At 34.5% G+C, this 19,828-nt stretch overlaps 1 protein-coding gene across 1 annotated transcript; it reads right to left on the bottom strand.

Moving 5' to 3' along the window:
- Positions 1-185: 185 nt before the first annotated feature.
- Positions 186-19,175, bottom strand: LOC111044546 (F-box/WD repeat-containing protein 4). The gene is made up of 7 exons (XM_039427200.1): positions 18,715-19,175; positions 6,866-6,961; positions 4,761-4,961; positions 4,484-4,628; positions 3,938-4,101; positions 3,104-3,327; positions 186-1,613 (listed from the first exon to the last, which is right to left on the bottom strand). The coding sequence occupies exons 1-6, from the start codon at positions 18,912-18,914 to the stop codon at positions 3,144-3,146; spliced, it is 990 nt and encodes a 329-aa protein (XP_039283134.1). The 5' UTR covers positions 18,915-19,175; the 3' UTR covers positions 186-1,613; positions 3,104-3,143.
- Between the last annotated feature and the right edge of the window lie 653 nt (positions 19,176-19,828).

The raw sequence follows: 19,828 nt of genomic DNA, 5'->3' as shown, positions 1-19,828 counted from the left end.
AAGTAAGGATACTATATGACTCATAAAAACTATATACTAATAAATTATTGATCATAATAACCAAAAAGATATTCTGAATCTGCATGGCGCTACATTCATATTATTCAACTTCAATAGAATATAACGATTTATGTTATTGCAAACATTGCATTATTTGAAATTAGAGGAAGCAAATAGTACTCATGTCATAGGTAATACATTTATTTATTCATTTGTGGCATAAATAACATCTTTAAAATATTTATTCAACTCAATGTTATACATTAAAAACAATTCCACTCGAAGATATGTATGTATGAAATTATTTAATATAACATGAATATATTTTTCAAAGCATTCGCTTCACGTTATGGCAAGAGACTTCTTTTAGCTATTGAAAAACTTCAATTACTAATCACATTTTATAACCTTCTCAATAATACTATACATTTTTGCATCAAAATAAGACTCAATTTTTATATCTTTAAAATGACTTCTTATCTAGTCAGAATTAATCTAAATTGTTGCTTCATCACATAATAAACTATAAAATAACATTTTTTTTATAATTCTAATAACAATTACTGTTTTACAAGATTCTGCTGTGAAAATGTGTTGTTTCCATTCGTAGACAGACATTTCGTTCAGGTACTGGTTACTGTTATCGTTATTACTTTTATTAATAGATAAACATAGGAAATTGATTAATTTTATCCAAGTAACATTTATTTCAAGAAACAATAATTTGTTTCTTGTAGTATAATATACAGTGAAAATATTCCGTACGTATGAAGTACGTGTTTGGTCATGTTTTCCAGCCTGTGATCAGTTTTTCCCAATAAAATGTGTATTGTGATGAGACCAGTGTTGATGAAGCAAAACAAACAATTATTAATTTTACATTTTTCCAACATCAAGAGCAGTAAATCCTATTTCTAATCAATTTATTTTCATTCAAGACAACATCAACAGTACGACATGCAGAAAGTTATGAACGATCGTAAATGAGCAGACTCAAATTCAATTTAGGAGTGTAAAAAGATACAAACATTCAGAATAATATGAAGGGTTTTACCTTGGATTATATATTATAATAGTACTACAATGACAACAAGAGACTTCTTTTAAGTCCAGTTAGTACACAATTTAGGGGTGTAAAAATATACAAACATTCAGAGTTATATGAAGGGTGTTACCTTGGATTATTATATTATAATAGTACTGCAGTGACAACAAGAGACTTCTTAAAAGTCCACAAATTTAATATAACACTCTTTTTGGATTTTTTTTTATTTTAATTACTTCTCATATAATTTTGTACTTATATTCATGCTACGAACATTCATACTTTCTGGTCCAACTCCTTAAAATTCATAACTATTAATACGTGTTTACATGGACTAGAATAATTACACAGATTCATTGAGAAGCAAGAGTTAATTATTGGCTTGTGATTGATTTCAAGTTCGATAGCCACGCAACCTCTGCCAAGTGACTTTGTAATCCTTCCTCTCCTTCAGTTGGCCAGAGAAGTTGAGAACGTTGAGCGATGAATCAAGTCCCGCAAACACAAAGCACGGGTCGAATGACACTGAATAAACTGGACTGCTAGCTATCGATTTGCAGAAGTAACTCTGCAAACCAAAACAAAAAATTGTAGCTATTAAACGTCAGTTCAAATTTTTACTCAATTTGTACAAAAGAAATTTGACAGTGGCAAAAGTTATATTCTTCTTTATTATTTAACGAAAATCCTAAATAAATGCTGTGAATCACCCCGAAGACTTCTGCTACTGCAGACATTGACAACAGGGTTAACAGCTAGATGGATATTCGATGAGAACTACTATCCAAAAATTAGTTGCCAGCCCGGGAATCGATCCCGGTACCTCCCAATTGCTAGATTCTAAAGTTATTTCATGACAACAACACTTATTGGATGAGTTTTGGTTGGCAATAAAAGTGGCTAAATTTATTATTCGTTCATTTGTCCATAAAATCACTTGCTGAAGTGTTAATCGGAGAAAACCAAAAAGTGAAATAAGAAAATCCAAAGTTATTATTATCAATAAAACGGTTAGTTTTATTGGGAAAATGAATAGGGAAAATATTGTGGTCCATAATGTATCGAATGAAGTGACATAATAATAATAATGACTCAAATGTCTGTTGAGTTCCATGATCTTGAATCTTAAGTAATCCTCCTGGACCTTTCAACCCCCCCCCCTCAAATTTGAAAAAGCAGGTAATCACGGGAAATCGTTGTTCAAATTTGAGAAGGGGGAGGGTGAAAGGTCCAGGAGAATTACTTAAGATTCAAGATCATGGAACTGAACAGACATTCAACACGACTAGTTCGAAATTAGCACAGCTTGGACAATCATAATGTTCAAGACATTGCATAAGTTTACTTTTCATTAGGTATCATTTTGAAAATCCATTGCGAAAAGATAAATGGGATTGATTGTGATGTTTACATTATAAGTTAACATAGTCGTAGATGAAGAACATTTAGATTGTGGTTGATGATTAACTTGAAAAATCTGGACACATAGAACTTTGTAATTTATTGACTTTGACTTTATGGTCGAGGAAACCCTTTTGGTCTGGGGACTGGGAATGAAAGAATTCATCAAACTGTGGTCCCAATCTCCTATTCGATGTAATGCGATTTTCTCATTTTTAGAAAAACATTGTTGGATTCTTTCCATTGGTTGAAACATGGCAGGAAATTGGAGGAAAGATAGATGAGGAGAGATCCCATGGTATTTTATATTCCGAAATACAAACAGATTTTTTTCAACTCAAGCCGATTACTGTCAACTACTGTCTATTACTGTTTTGTTGTGGTGAGAGTGTAAGAACGGCGGCACGGTATGAGAGACAACCAGCGTCACATATCTTCTCGGTAAATAACTACTAGGACTACACAGCTAACAATAAAATTGGCAAATCCGCCCTATTCTATGATTACCTTCTTATGCTATCTTTTCTCTATGGTTAAACCGAGTAACTTCACACCAAACATAATGCAACTTCATGTAGATTACTAAGCACTCAAACCACAATGTCTTTCATATCCTCAGGAACATCAAAAAATGATTCAATCAAAGTTCTGACATACCTGAACACTGACACTTGATCTCAAATCCCAAAGCTGTATTCTACCATGTTGTGCGGTTCCGCAGAGAACAGAATACAGTTTGTCTGTTGCGAGTCACTGACCTTTTATCCCAAAGTTTCACAATACAGTCAAAACCACAGGTTAGGAATGTTTCTGTCGAAAGCCATTTTATATCAGAAATGGCTACTCCAAGAATTCCAAAGTCAAAATTTGTAACGTTGCCACTGAAAGTACAAACATTTCATTATACTGTAATTGAATGAATTAAATAATTGCCTTTGTTAAGGGCTGAGTTAGGATTATAGGTTCACTCTGCAACACAACCCATTACATTTTATAAAGGAAAACATATTGATGTTATTTACTGGGAGAGAAAATATAGCCTAACTTTATTGAAACGAAGTGAATGACTACAATAATTGTAGAATAATACTAATTGTAAATAACTGATTACAATAATTGATACGCGACAATTGAATAATGTTCCACATTTGGTATAAGTCTCAATAAGACGAATAATTCATTAAGATTATTCAATAAGAATTCTGAAGAATCTGATTTGTTTATCATGTAGGCTATCTTCAGTTTCTCAGTGATCATTTCTCACAACAGTTACTTTTTCATAATAATTATGTATTTATATTATCGACTATATTTGACAAAAAAATTATCACTGACAGCATCCGTATGTTTCGTAGTAGACTAATAGAAGAAAATGGAATACACTGAATAGATGGATAGGACAAATCATAGGCAAAATTTATGAAAGCGATTCTAACACTTCAAACCAATGAATGAGCTATAATATCATACAATTTAACCAACTGAACATACCTTTCTAAATCGAACAACTTTAAAGAAGAGGAAGATAGAAGTCCATTGGTGCCGCAACAGACTGTGTTGCTGTGAGGTTCTATAGCTAGAGACCAAATACTGTCTGGCAAAAATAAATTCTGTTCAGGAACGTCAGCCAAAAAACCATCTTCCAATTTCCAAACCTGAAAAAATTGTTTGGATTAGTGATAAATTGAGCACTATGAACAACATCTTCATCATTGAATTAATAACTATTCATCAAAGTAAAGAAATTTAGTAATATTATTACTCGATGGTTCGAAAGCCACCTAATTTTGAATTTTTATCCTAACGTGAACTGTTGTTCGACAATACAATAAGTAACGAAAGACTCAACTTTTACAACAGTGCAGTAGCCTACTTACTATTGGGTCAAGTCAATGATGAGCAGATTTCTGTACTGTGAAGATGGTGCCTAGTAACATGTAGGTAAGTGATGTATTGTTGCTATTGTGATATTAGTCACTCATTTAATTAAATCATGGTTAAAAATAATTTATTTCAAATGATCCATTGTGAACTAACCCTTAATGTTTTTCCATTTGATCCAGAAACAACGATATCCCGAGCACTATCTATGCAGCGAACATCAGCTTTGCTACCATGGCACTTCTCTTTTTTAGAAAGCAGCACTCCTTTCTCTTCAGACCAGATACAAATACTACCATCCCTGAAAAATCGACAGAAAATTATAATTAATTCGATATGTCAAGTCACTTAACTGATGAATATTTTGGTAGAACTTGTTCGTTATCCATTAAATAATTCACGAATCATGGAATTGAAACAAGTGTTTACTTACAAACTTCCGCTAATGATGTTTTCGTCAGTGACAACGAATTTCCAAATGTCTGAAACATGGCCTCCTTCGTCCAATACCACCGATGGGTTCTTCCATTTGATCATATGCCTCCAATATCCCTCATGCCTATCGAAGCCCAACAGTTTTTCTCCGCGACTCAGCCACAGTCTATCTCTCTCCAATACCAACCACGGCATGTATCTGTAAATCATCATCAAAGAGTTAGAATATTAATAAATTTCAGTATCTTTTCTGGGAAAATTAGAATGAAATAGTTTATCATTTCTAAAACGATGATAATTAAAACATGTTAAACTGAACCACAACCCCTTATTTCAAAGTTTGAATAAGATGTATGAATATACTCTATAGATATTTCATACTCTATAATTAGTGGTTTAATTAAATATATATATATATATATATATAATATATATATATATATATATATATATATATATATATATTAAATATAATAGTGGTTTAAAATAAATTAATTTATTTTGCTTGTATTTACTAATAGAGTATTAATATTATGGATTATCCAGAAGGGAAACCCCCCGAAGACGTATAAAAATTTATACGAATACCTCGATTCAAAGTAGGCTATCTCAAGGGGGAAAAATTACTTTGTTGAAATGTCACGATTTTTTTCATGTGGAATCATGTTGACATTATCAGAATGTAACAATTCACTGAACGAGCTAACTTGACACAGCCATGATTTGTCAAGATTTACTGTAATTGTAAATTACTGATTTGTATTACTGTAATTATTATCAATATAAATTCAAATATTGAATACAAATTTTAAAGTTCTTATATAAAAATACAATATTCTCAGTTTATGTTGGTGTGATGGTGATAATATTGAAATAAATAAATTAATTATGGGTTTGTGTTTTCATAGAGATAAATTTAGTATGGGTTCATTCGAAAAGTGTAGAATTAGGACTTCAACAATGAGACTTTAGTGATCTTGTAGCTGAATTTTGTGTGTAAATTTTTATCGTGAGAAATTTATTTTCTGTTAAAAAATAATTTTCTCACATTAAGATTTTGCTAACTTGCGTCCGGGAAGACTCCAATTTTATGCAGGGTTGAGATATTCTCACGGAACTGTATTTCCGTTAGCGATGGGAAATACACGTGTATTTGAGAATATTTCAAACTTGCATTATTTTCCTTTCCCACGGAATTATGCTCGTCTCCACGTGGACCGTTGTCTCGTTGGTGGAAGGGGAACATAATTTGCGTGGAATAGTTCAGTTCCAATCAAGCCGCGGCCGAATTCACATTTAAAATCCAGAGGTAGCCTCGGGCCTCGAGGGCTCAAAATTAACGTGTGTGTTGAATTTGTTTGCTGTTTAAGTTTGTTAATATGTATTATTTTTCGCCGTGAGTTAAGTTGAAGTAGTTTATTAATTATTTGAAGTGAATATGTCAATGTTTGTTTAAATTAGTAAGTTATCCGGGAGTAATCAGTGTAGTGAAAATTTCTAAATAGTAATGAATTTATAAATTGATTGATTGTTAGTGCCATTATATTTTCTAGCTCATGCTAAAAACCCTTGAATGACCGAGTCCCTAGTATCATAAATTTGTAATTGAGAAATGAGTAAAGTCCACGCTACCTTCGTGAACAGTTAGAATCCAAATAAGCAGTTAGCAAAATCTTACATGCAGTCATCTTGAATTTTTAGAATGTGCAATGAACTGATATAGATTATTTTTGTTATTGACCAAATTTAAATTAGTTTAATTCATTTAATAACATTTTACAAGTTTAATAGAATACTAAAGTTTGTTGTTTAATAAAGTCCCATGACTCGCCCTTTAGAATTTAGAGATCTCTTAATTCTAACCCCATTTGGGGGCGGTTACATTGGTATTCAGTTTGATCCTATTTTTGTTCAAATTCAAATATTTACAAAAAATTACTTTCGTTCATTGGGATTGATTTACAATTCTAGAGAATTTAATTTTTTTCTAATAAAATTAGAGAATATCAAATAATACGGTTTAAAGGGATTTTTTTATTCAACCGACATATCTTTATCTATTTAAAGTTAATGTTCATCCCTATTAAAAGGGATAATTCTTACTTGACACGCGTTGAATAACTCTGCTCATCGTAGCTTCCTACTTTCCAGTTTATAGATATTCGACATTTTTCTCTAGCTTTCAGACACTTTTTTGACCTGAAAAGTAGAAAATAAAATTGAACATGCATACACTATAGTGAAAATTGGCGAGTAAAAACAAATTTATGAAAAATTGTCCAGTAAATTGTTAGAAGGCAAACCTAAAGAAATGACAGAGCAGACAGAGCTCGAGGCATTGATAAAAGGCCGAAATATTGTAAACTTTATAAAGACGCAGCGGCTTGAGTGGTTTGGAAATATCTGTAGAATGAATGAGAACAGAATGCCTAAAATAATATTCAAGGAGAGGCTACATTCAAGAAGGAAGAGAGGAAGACCGAGAATAACGTGGGAGGATGAAGTGAGTGACGATCTCCCAAAAGAATGGGATATAGATGATGGAGAGGATTGACAGAGGACCGAGAAGCGAGGAGAGCGGTAGTAGAGGCGGCCAAAGCTCATATTGGGCTGCAGTGATAAAAAAAGTATAAAATATTGCCCAGTAGATTCTTAGAAGGATTCTTAGAATATTATCAGAGCATGGTCTCAGACCAGATTTGCTCCTCAACACAAATCTTCAGGGATATACCCTTGTCGCTCACTTCAGTAGAACCGTATACATGTGGGGCGGCATTGCCATCTTCAAAAAGAATAATTTTCCACTATCCACTAAGGAGTTGACTTTTAAGGAGGAAGTGCAAAGACCTATAGAGAAAATCTTCGAAACCATAGCAATAGAAATACAACTTAAAAAACTAAATCTGGCAATCATAGGCTCCTATAGATCACCCGATCCCAAAACAGAAGCAGAATACCTGACAAGGCTGGGATGTCTACTACAACACTTCTCAGAGAAAAAGTACAGCATCTTGGTTTTGGGTGACACTAATATAGACATCCTTAAAACAGACAAACAAATCTACAAAGACCTGGAAATCCTACTAAGACAACACGGCTGCTACATATAAGGCATACCTGAAACCAGAAAAAACCAAACTTCAAGTACTAGTATTGACGGCTGCTATCTCAACATACCAACTGAAAGAGCAAAGGCAACAACACAACCCAACTTAATCTCCGACCACCACTCCATATTATATGTGAAATAAAATATGAAGTGGCACATAAAACAGCAACGTACAGATATGCAAGAAATTTCTCAAGGACAAACTTAAAAAACTTGAAACTCAAATTCAGTAACTCTAAATGGGGAACAGTGATAGCATCTCATACTGTGGAGGACAAATACAATACTTTTCTAAGGATCCTTCGAGTTAACCTTGATGAAACCATGCCAAGAGAATCAAAGAAGATGAAAACAACTAAAAATCTTATCTTCTGGGATAATGAAACGTTAATGCTAAAAAGAAATACACATATTGCTAATGATCAATACACACTTACAGGTAGAACAGATGACAAAGTAACATACCTAGAAAAGAAAAAAGCCTATGATCAAGAAGTGAAAAACAACAACAAAACAGTGCACATAAATTTCACGCCGACTCACCATGTACAGCACAAACAACAAAACAGCACTGTACACAGTCGAATGCACCAAATTTCTAGGTAATCTAGGCTATTCTAGAAAATGTCTAGGCTATTTTAAGAATAGATCATAGCACTGGTTTTCACAAGTTTTCTATTTTCAGAAAACCAACCCATACTGATGTTATCATTCCTCTTCATTCTTGTCATCCTATTTCTCACAAACTTGCTGCTTTCAATAGTATGGTCTATAGAGCACTAACAATACCTATGAGCCATCATGATTTTGATATTGAGATCACTAAAATTAAACAGATAGCTGTTACAAATGGGTATGAAGAAAGTATGGTGGACAGATTATTGAGTAAAATTAATAGAAAAATTTCAATCAATTCTAGCTTTGTAGGCTCAAACTGTGAGAAGACTTGGATAACAATCCCATATTTAGGCCTTGTATCTGATAAAATAGATAGGGAATTGAAGAGGAATGGATTTCATGTTGCTTTCAAGACCAAACCGATTTTAAATAGTCTATTTAGCTGGAGTAAAGACAAAATTGATATTTGGGATAAAAGCGGGGTGTACAAACTTAAATGTAATGATTGTAATGCTTGTTACGTGGGTCAGACTGGTAGAAGTTTCAAAAGTAGAATTAAAGAACACATCAGAGATTGGAATAAACAAGATGGGGAATCTAACTTTGCAGAACATTTGATAACAAATAATCACAAGTTCACAGTTAAGGAGAATGTTGAGTTTCTGCATGTTAATAACAAAGGCAGATCTTTGAATATTCTAGAGGCTTTAGAAATAACAAGAGTAATTAAGGAAAATTCCCAGTATAGTTTAAATGACCAGATTCATTTCAACCAGTACAACACTACGAATTTAGTTTTATCATAAAATTGTAAGCATACAATAGTCAATAGTTTTTCCATTTACATATTTGTTTTATTATCTTTCACACTTGTTTTCTTGGTTCTTATTTTGTACTCAAAGTAAATTTTATTATCATGGCGATTCTGTTGCTTAAGCCGCCATTTTGTCACACCGTTGAGGGGGAGGAGACTGTCTAGCTAGGCCAATGGCAGGCGTTCATGCCCTCGACCAATAGCAGTACTCGCCTACTAGTATAAATTCTGCTGCTCTTGTATTTAGTTTTAGTTTATCAGAGATTGACAATGGTGTAATAACCGAAACCGGTCTTTCTAATTATCAATAAATCAGTGGTTTTTTGACAATTTCTTAGTCTTTTTTCATTCAAATTTCTAGGTGTCATTCTAGACAATCACCTGTTATGGAAACAACATAATATGCTGTTTCCATAACAGGTCTATATTATAGAGAGTCTATGTAGAAAACTTTCATCAGCAACATTTGTCATTAGGAGAATAAGAAATATAACCGATGAAAAAACAGCAATAACTGCCTACCACTCTCTATTTGTCTCACACTTGAGGTATGGTATAGATGCCTGGGGATCGTCTGCAAAAGAAAATCTAGAGAGAGTTCTGAAAATCCAAAAGAGAGCAATAAGAAATATTTTAAGAACCAACTACATTGAGCATTGCAAACCCCTTTTCAAAAAACAGGAATACTAACGGCAGTCTCCATATACAGAGTGTCCCCCCAAGGTTGTAACAGCCGTTGACCATAGATTCTTCTGACAAAAAAATGTCCAGTAAACTTTTTTCCTATCGACCTTAGTTTTCGAGATATATCGATTTTTCGATATTTTCAGAATATGCCCACTTCTATATTAAATACTCAATAACTCGAAAACTACTGGTCGAATTTCAATTTCAATGGTATTGTTGGAAAGAGAAAAACATTTAAAACAAGATTAATTTAATTTTATTGGTTGTTAGATATTTTGTAGTTTTTTATTAGGGCTTTAACTTGAAAAAATGCTATTATTCAAATTCAAAGTCAAATTTCAAACCGTTTTTTCTCCATTTTTCTCCGGATAATTATAGTGGTTTCAATATTTCAAAAACTTCTCCATTTCATAAGCTTTCGAATGAGTATAAATTCAAAATGTAAATTCCATGATAAAGTGTTCAAAACTCCTAATATCTGGGATGAACACCTTCAGAATGAGGAAATTCACAAAGAGCATTCATCAAGTGACGATCCTAAAAGTGAAATCACCTGATTATTGCATTATTTTCTGTAGCATATAGCCTGAATCCTGTATAAAATATTAATTACACACTTTTACAAGATCCAACAAAATTTATCCATAGAATAATAATTCAAAGTAAATGAATGACAGAATTAAAAAAAACTGATGGTAATCAAGTTACATATCATGCTCACTGCTTACAGGAATTCATAATAGCCTCCATTTATGTTTATGCAACTTCTGCTGCCGTTCATCAAGCTTCGAGTTGCCCGTCTCACTTTGTTGGGCCGTGTCTTCATCATTCAAAACGTCAATTGAATTCTGAGAATCAGTTCCTCCCTAGTCTCTCCCTGTAAACTTTACTTTTCACAACCCCCCAAAAGTAGAAGGCTATTGGAGTAAGATCAGGTGAGCCAACTTACGGGTCCACCTAGGCCAATCCACCACCCAGCATAATTGTTATCAAGCCACCCACCTTTCTAGCATAATTAGACAGGCGGCCATCCAACTGAAGCCACATAATTATTCTGCCTCGAATTGAGAGGCACGTCTTCCATCAATTCCTGAAGCTCATTGACCAGAAAGACCATAAAAACTTCACCATTTATTCTTGCAGGGAAAATGAATGGTCCGTGTAGGTGTATTGTGGAAATTTACAGCACTTTTAAATATAAAAGTACGTTCACAAGAACGTTTATCTGTCCATAAAATGTTTGAAATTTCGTGCTAAGATCCAACGGCAAAACTGCATCCTTGGAACAACATCAGGTTCATTCAACTCTTGAACTGGTATCATGAAATGGTCGAAAGTTATTCTTCTTCAATACTCTTTGAACTATCATTCTTGAAACATCCAACATCCCAGCTGCCCGCCGGATGCTGGATCGAGGATTCTGCTCGAAATACATTAGAATTAGATTATAATACTTCTCGAAAGGTTCAGAAATTAAGACGGGCCTCTCGTACCGGTACCTTGAAACTGATCCTAGACCCTTACCATCTTAACATCTGTCAATATTAAAAACGTGTTATGAGATTGATGTTTTCGGTCAGGAAAACGTCTTCTGTATACTCTCTCCGCCTCTCTTAAATTGCATTCACACTCTCCATACACCAATAACATGCTCAAGTACTCAATAAAGGTAAATTTCATGATAATGAACGAGAATACTTCTCTAGTAGCCAAAGTTGATAATGTCAATTAACTGGAAAGCACACTGAAAACTATACTGAAAGTTGTCTGAAACATACACTTCTTGTTATTTTATTCAGGATTTATGGTACAGGAAATAATAGTTATTGAGAAAGTCATATAATTGTAGAATGTTGAAATATTGATTTAAACTTGTAAATATTTTCAGAGAGAAATCAGGTGATTTCACCCTTAGGATCGCCACTTGATGCATGCCAATGTAATGCATGCATGTCAATACCTTGATGCATGCTGTTTGTGAATTTCCTCATTCTGAAGGTGTTCATCCCAGATATTAGGAGTTTTGAACACTTTATCATGAAACTTAACTCTTCGAATTTATACTCATTCGAAAGCTTATGAAAAGGAGAAGTTTTTGAAATATTGAAACCACCACAATTAGAAAAAAAATGGAGAAAAAAACGGTTTGAAATTTTGAATTTGAACGCTTTGAATTTGAAGAATAGCATTTTTTCAAGTTGAAGCCCTAATAAAAAACTACAAAATATCTAACAACAAATAAAATTACATTGTTTTAAATGTTTTTCTCTTTCCAACAATACCATTAAATCAAATCAAATCAAATATTTTTTATTGCCATTAACAAATACATGTATCGACAACGTCAATGTAACATAGAGCTAAGCTAAAACATTACACATTAAAATTTGTGCACATGACAATATAAAACAATAAATTAGAAAAGCAGTACAGGCATTCTTACTCAAACCTAAAAGTTTACATTTGTATTTTCAAAGAACTCCTCAATACTATAGAAAGGATTTTCTACCAGCCAAACATCCAATTTTCTTAAAAATACTTTTTGATTATAAGAGTATTTACAAATGCTGTCAAATAGCTTATTATAAACTTTTTTGCTAATTACTATGTGACTCTTGAGTGACTTTTCCAATCTACAGTACTGAAAACTCATTTTTGCTTTATTTCGTGTATTATGTGAGTGGATGTCTTCATTAAGAGTAATGTAAGGCATTTTTTTCAAAGAGTATACAGCTAATTCAAAAATGTACAGATTAATAATAGTTTTTATCTCCAGTTTAACGAATAAAGGCTTGCAATGATCCAAATACTTTGCACTGCTCATAATCCTTACAACCTTTTTTTGTAACTTGAGTATTTCGTCAACCCTAGCAGAGTTACCCCATAAAAGTAAGCAGTATTTGATAACCGACTGAAAAAAGGCGAAATAAGCCATTCTTACACAGTTTGTTGTAACACAATTTCTCAGACGTCCTATAAGATACACCACTCTTGAAAGCCTCGTTTTCAGATAATCGATATGTTTCCCCCATGTCAGCTGATGATCAACATGAACACCCAAGAACTTTACATTATTAACTACACCGTGTTCAATGAGTTCATTATCATAAGGTCTCAAACTAAAGATAACATTTTCAGTTTTCCTTTCATTTAAAAGATAACCATTAGCCCTGAACCACACTTCTGCATCCGCCAATGAAATGTTTACAAGATTTGAGAGTTCTGCAAAATTATCTGAGGTATTCAAGAACGTTGTGTCGTCAGCATATAAAACTGTTTTACTCAATACATTGTGAGGCAAGTCATTTATACTTATCAGAAACAGCAGAGGGCCAAGAACAGAACCCTGAGGTACCCCATATTTTAAATTTACAAGTTCAGACCACTCACCCTTAATACAGACTGCCTGCTTTCTATCTTTCAAATATGAACCAAATAGTGAAAGTGATTCACCTCTGAATCCATAATAATCAAGTTTTTCCAACAAGTCAGAATGGTCAACACAATCAAATGCTTTACTCAGGTCACAAAATGTGACCTGAGTATAGCACCTGTTCTCAAAGGCCTGAATAACATCAGAGACTAGACTCTCCACTGCATCTACTGTTGCCTTACCCTTTCTAAAGCCACACTGGTCTCCAGATAATACCTTCTTTCGTTCTAAAAATTCATTTACTTGCTCGCAAATCAGAATCTCTATGATCTTGGATATAACTGGTACTAAGGAAACTGGTCGGTAGCTCTCTGGTTTACCTTTATCTCCTTTTTTGAATATAGGGCACACCTTAGATATTTTAAGAATATCTGGAAAAATACCCTCTAGCAGTATTCTATTAATACACTGAGTGAGAGGAGTCACAATGAAAGGTATTATTGATTTTAAAAAACTGTTAGACATGTTGTAATAATCGTCACTATATGAATTACTTAAATGCTTTGCAGCTCTCAAGACATCTTCTTCAACAATAGTTTTCCACTTGAAAGATTCATTTGACCTATTATTTGCTTTATGAAGACAGTTCTTTGCTGACTTATTTGGCTTTACAATGTCACTTTTTACTTTGTCTACAGATTCGACACAGTACATATTAAAAGAATTTGGTGATACCATAGGCTTTATTCCACCCGACAGGTTACAACTACTTTTAATTAGATCCCAAGCAGCCTTACATTTATTTTTGCTACTATTTATTAATGTACTGTTATAGGAAGCTTTGGCATTAGACATTTCTCTTGTATACTCTTTCTTCAGTGCTATCAGCTGGGCTTTAACTACATCACTACCGGTGCTCTTATAAAGAAAGTCGAGAGACAGAATTTTATCTTTAGTCTTAGCAAGGTTTGGGGTGTACCACTTTCCTTTTGTTTTAACTACTCTATTTCTAGTATTGCACTGTTTTGAAACCAAGTAACAATTAAGAATGCTGGTCAAGGAATTAAAAAAAATATTAAACATTGTCGATGCATCCAATGAATCATTGAGAGCCAGCAGGCTCCAGTCAGTGTTTCTCAGAGTTTCAATGAGAAGAGGAACGTTTTTAGAAGGTAACATGAGTTTGGTAGTACCACTTGAATTATCGGAAGCGTCAGAATCAACTATACATGATATTTTGGGTGTTATCAGACTCACCAACAATCCATCATGGTCAGAAAACGGAAAATCCTTAACCACAGAACACTTAACTTGACAGCGTTGACAATTTACAAAAACATTGTCTAGGCAGCTATCACCTCTGGTCGGCTGTGAATTGATACAAACACAGTTATTCTGTCGAAGGATGTTGAGGAACTCCAACGCGGTAGGCTTTGTTGTTGTAACATCAAAGTCCGCGTTGAAATCACCTCCAGCTACAATGATATAACCCTCCCATTTAGATAGGTGAGTTAGAAGACTCTCAAGAGCGCTTAGAAATACAAATGGATCATAACCTGGCGAATGATAGATACAGATTATTATAATCTTAAATCTATCAACTATGATAGCTGATGCTTCTAGGTTGAATTCAGAAATAAAGCTATCTATATTCAAAGCTCTTGCTTCAATGCCATTTGCTACAAAAATAGCGGTGCCTCCTCTAATGTGGTTGGTTCTACAAAAATAAGAAGAGCAATAGTATCCCTCAGGGTGTGAGTATTCTATTTCATCGTTACACAACCAATGTTCTGTCAGACATAGAAACAGAATAGGAGCCCCTGAACCACTTTTTAAATCTGAAACAAGACTTTCCAAAATAACTGATTTTTTATTCAGCCCTTGTACATTCAAGAACAAAAATCCAATACCTGCCTTCTCAAAGTCGGTGTTATTCAAGCTATATACATCTATATTTACAGGTTCCACCTCACTACAAATCAGACCTTGATGAGGAGATGATATATTCACAAAATAACCATCATCTCCTTGACTACAACTATCCACCAGCCTTAGGGTGTCTGGCCTAAAAAAGAATTTGTAAAAGCCCCTAATGGAATGGATTTCTGCTCATCAGCTACCCTATTTACTACTTCCATTATTTTACTACAGACATATTTCTTTCCCCAAGTGTTCAAATGTAAACCATGTGAGGTGTGAAGTCTTCTACCAATGTCACTAATATTAATAAATGAAACATTTCTGAAGTGTTTACATAGATTGAAATTTTCCTCATTAGCTTTCTTAATTTCTTGATTGATAGCAGACCAATTTGGAAGGTCATGCCTGTGAGGCACTGAGAACACAATCACATTTTTTGCCCGTCGATTTTGCAGATCGTGTAGCTTGCTGCGAAGTGCTGAGTGAAGCTCCTTCCTCTCATTGCAGGCGATATCGTTTCCACCAGCCAAGAAGACGCTCACATCGTTGTCGCTCAGCTCACCCGACTCCTTTGCCACATCCCTGAATTTAGCTCCCGGCTTCACCATGGCAGAGAACTGATGTTTTCTAGCATTGAAGTGCTTATATACGTCCCTACCCTGGCTGCTCGCAAACAATCGTACATTTAAAGACCTTGAGCTAGTAGGCCTAGTCCTGGAATCAGTTCTCTTAGCCGGCAGCAAGGGCTGTGATTCTTTCTCCTCCAATACAGAGAATCTATTTTCAGTCTGTGTAAATGAACTGAAAGCACTAGTTCTAGGTCTTGATGTATGCTTGGGCATGACAAACTCAGATCTCGAATTTGGAGACTTGCAATCTTCTAATTTTTTAATAGAATTTAGTTCTGACTGCAATTTTTTAATTTTTTCTGTAGCAAGTTGAGAGTCGCATTGCAAAATATTAATAATAGCATCTCTCGAGCTAATATCCTCCTTCATCTGTTCTGAATTCTCCTTCGATAATTTTAATTTGTATTTGAGGTCATCAATCTCAGCATTCGCCCTCTCTTCATTGTATATAGAGTCATCGAGATTATTTTTCCTACTATTCTTTTCTTGAAAGAGTTTTAAATGAAGTGACTTGTTTTCTGCTGCCGAGTCAGCCAATATTCTCTTCAAATCGTCGTTGACTTTAATCGAAGCATCATATTTGTTAAGAAGGGAGGTAATTTCCGGTATTAAATCAATTACTGCATCCTCTGAGTACGTTTTTGAGATGTATTCAAGAACAGTATGAATTTTCACAGCAACATCCATGACTTGTTCATCAATCAACCCTTCTTTAAGACTGCAAAGATCTTTTTCCATCTGCGTTTTCAGTATATTTCGCCCTGTTCGTGTCATCATCATCTAGCTTGTGTCTTGAAACTTCTCAATATAACCCCTTCAACCCTTCAAGAAAAAAATGACAATAAAGGGGCAAAGGATTAAACATAGAACAATCTTGTTGACAGCTGTTATCTACCAGGGAGCGATGATAATAATAATTGGAAAACTATGCTGAGATGAGTCAACTAATCGGTATGAAAACACTGTAAAGATGATAAATGTTATCAGCGTCACGCTGCTATCTGTATTGATAAGGCAGTCCTACTCGGGGATGGGCTGCCGACCTAATACGGTAGAATTAGGCTAGAGATGCCAGCACCCAATTACGCCGCTCTCTCCTGAGAGTCGAGCAGTTACAACCCAAGCTTGGATAGCCGTCGTCAAGGAAACGCATAAACAACACTGATAACAGTAGCTGGTGTCGAAGTAGTATCAAGGTCACAACGGCTGACGAAAGATCAAGACACAGGACTGTGCCGGTAGACAATATGGAGTTGAAAAGTGTGGTTAGATTATTGGATAGTTCAGTTTAAAGCATTAAATGTGGTTTAAATTATGATTACTGCAATTTGAAAGTTCTTCACAGGTAACTCATCTCTTATATAAACACTAAATCACTTACTTGAAAGAAAAAACGACACTGGAAATTAGTTATTAAGTAAACTTCTGGAGCTTTGAATTCACTGTGTTTCTGTGTATCCTCGCGCATGCGCCATCTCAGAGCAACAGGCATACAGAGCATAGCGGGAAAGAGATAGTGCTATCTGCTTGTAGAATGATAGACAAGGATAGCAATACCATTGCTAATCAAACACTGTCATTATAACGTGGACCTCACTATAGTGCTACCTTTCTCCACAACTTTGCAGATTTGTCATTGAGAATGGAGAGGCGGGCTCCTGTATGACGGTGAATCACAGTATTTCCTGAGCCTGTAGTGTTGTGGACAAGTTTGTGTTTTTTGAATGGTTCCAAATTTTGTCGAATAACTCAATATTATTCGTTACGAGTGGCAATTGAGTGGAATATTTCTAATTAATTTAATAATTCAAGCCATCTAAATTCAAAATTTATAGTTTTAATGTTTATTTTGGACTAAATTTTTTATAAAAATTGTAAATTCTAACCTTATCTTGGACTTTGTCACTTGAAAATTTGGAAGAAAATAGCGCAAGGACTACCCTACACTCAATTCAATTGAATAGTGTCCGAAAATTAAGATCCTAATCTTTATTCCTGACCTAGCCAAACGCAGGTTGCTGATTAACATGGTGAAGGAAAAGCTGCCAAAAAGGAAGAACTACGGTGCCCTGGGAGTAGATCGGCCTATGCGTGGTAAGATGAGGCTACAAGCTGTAGGAGGTCATATGAACTCTTCCTCTCTGGGAGTAGGTACAGTAGCTGGACACAGTGAAGCCTCATTCAATTTCGGGGTCTTCCAATGGGTGTTCAGACTATAGGATACAAGGGTGCCCCTGTCTCTGAACGAAGCAGTCATCAGAAATTAATCAGACTGCGGAATTTATGGGTTTGCTTGCATCTGTGAAAGTGGCATTATAGTATGCCGAAAAACCCCTCATTGCTCCCTTTTTCCGGAACGCTCGCGTTCCTTTGTTGAGGCCTCCTCGGTAGTCGTGCAAGCTCCTCTATGGAGATGGATACAATTAATAATAACCATGAGTATTTTGCCAGGCTTGTAAACAAGATAGAGGATACGTCTAGGCATTAATCATTAATGCTGAATCTGCAGCAGTGAACACGCCTGGGGTAACTAGGCGCTTTTATTGGTGGTTTCACTGCAACACAGGCCAAACTCTATGATACTTGCCTACCGACTTGACAGTGACATTGGATAGTCGTTTACGCGTCCGCTTACTTTATCGAGATAAGTAATACGTATAGGCGAAAACTTGGAAAAGCGAGATTGCGGCTATATCAACTTATCCTGCTGCTTTTATGGTAGGCATTTTGTTACAGCTTACTAAAAAATATAGAGTTTGTTCTTAAAGAAGATTTAGAAAGCAAATGTTGAGAGAAACTCACCTTTTTAATATAGTTTCTGATAACTGATTACATATAATCACTGATTTACTATGGTCTATCCATATCAGATCAGTCAGCATCAATTCGTAGAATCTCCTGCAACAGCAACTCAAAGAACCAAGGGTTTTTGTATCTAGTAATTTGAAAATGCATAAAAGAATTTCCGTCGGTAAATCTGTTAGTTGAAGGTCTGGAGGCATTGTATTTGAAATGTTCCTCAGTCCTATGTTTCCCCATTCGAAGAAGCGTATATTTACATGAGAATTGGTTAACTATATTATACAGAAATTACACAAAATAGTTTATTAAACCAGTGTTTGGTCCCATTTATAGGGTCAGTATTCATAATCAAAAAACTATTTACTACATCGTTGTTAGTAAATGAAAAACACAACAAGATAAAACATTGAATAACTTTAAAATTCCAACTTAACCTTAAAATCATTATCAGCTGGCAAAATATTACAAAGAGAACGTGACATACTGGATCAACGACAAACTATGTCGTTTTTTGATTCAATCTGTCACTTTCAAGTGTTTTCTTTTGTGCGTAAATGCGTCGTCGACCACGACAGGGTGAGGATCTTACATTGGGTAGATTTTAATTTGACTGAATAACCTGAAAGATTCTGTTCAATTATGTTCTAATGGGGGATCATGAGTTTATACTTTCAAATGTCAATATGTTGATATTATTAGAAATGTTTTTACTTTTCTTGTCCTATTAACATAGGTAAGAAAAGTAATGCTTTCCGAAAAAAATTAAGGTACCCCAATTTCTAAATTTCTATACGCTTCAAGGTCCCCTGAGTCCAAAAAAGTGGTTTTTGGGTATTGGCATAAAGTAGAAGATCAGTTCTTCTCTTATAGTAAGATCCACGTTTTAATGACAGTGAATAGAGATGGAAGAACAGCTTTGCCTATTATCTGCCTTAATTAATTATATTTCTACATTGTCAAAAACATATTTGGCTTCGTTGTGGAGCTAGAAAAGGATAGTAGTACCTGTTTTGTCGAACGATAGACAAGGATAGCAACATCAAAGTTTATCAAATACTGTCATTATAACGTGGACCTCACTATAGTTAAGTGTTAGCTCTTAGATCTTCTCTGT

Source organism: Nilaparvata lugens, chromosome 4 (assembly GCF_014356525.2).
Source record: "Nilaparvata lugens isolate BPH chromosome 4, ASM1435652v1, whole genome shotgun sequence".
Lineage (NCBI taxonomy): Eukaryota > Metazoa > Arthropoda > Insecta > Hemiptera > Delphacidae > Nilaparvata > Nilaparvata lugens.
The sequence above is the reverse complement of the archived record's forward strand: the minus strand, read 5'-3'. Positions and strand labels throughout refer to the sequence as shown.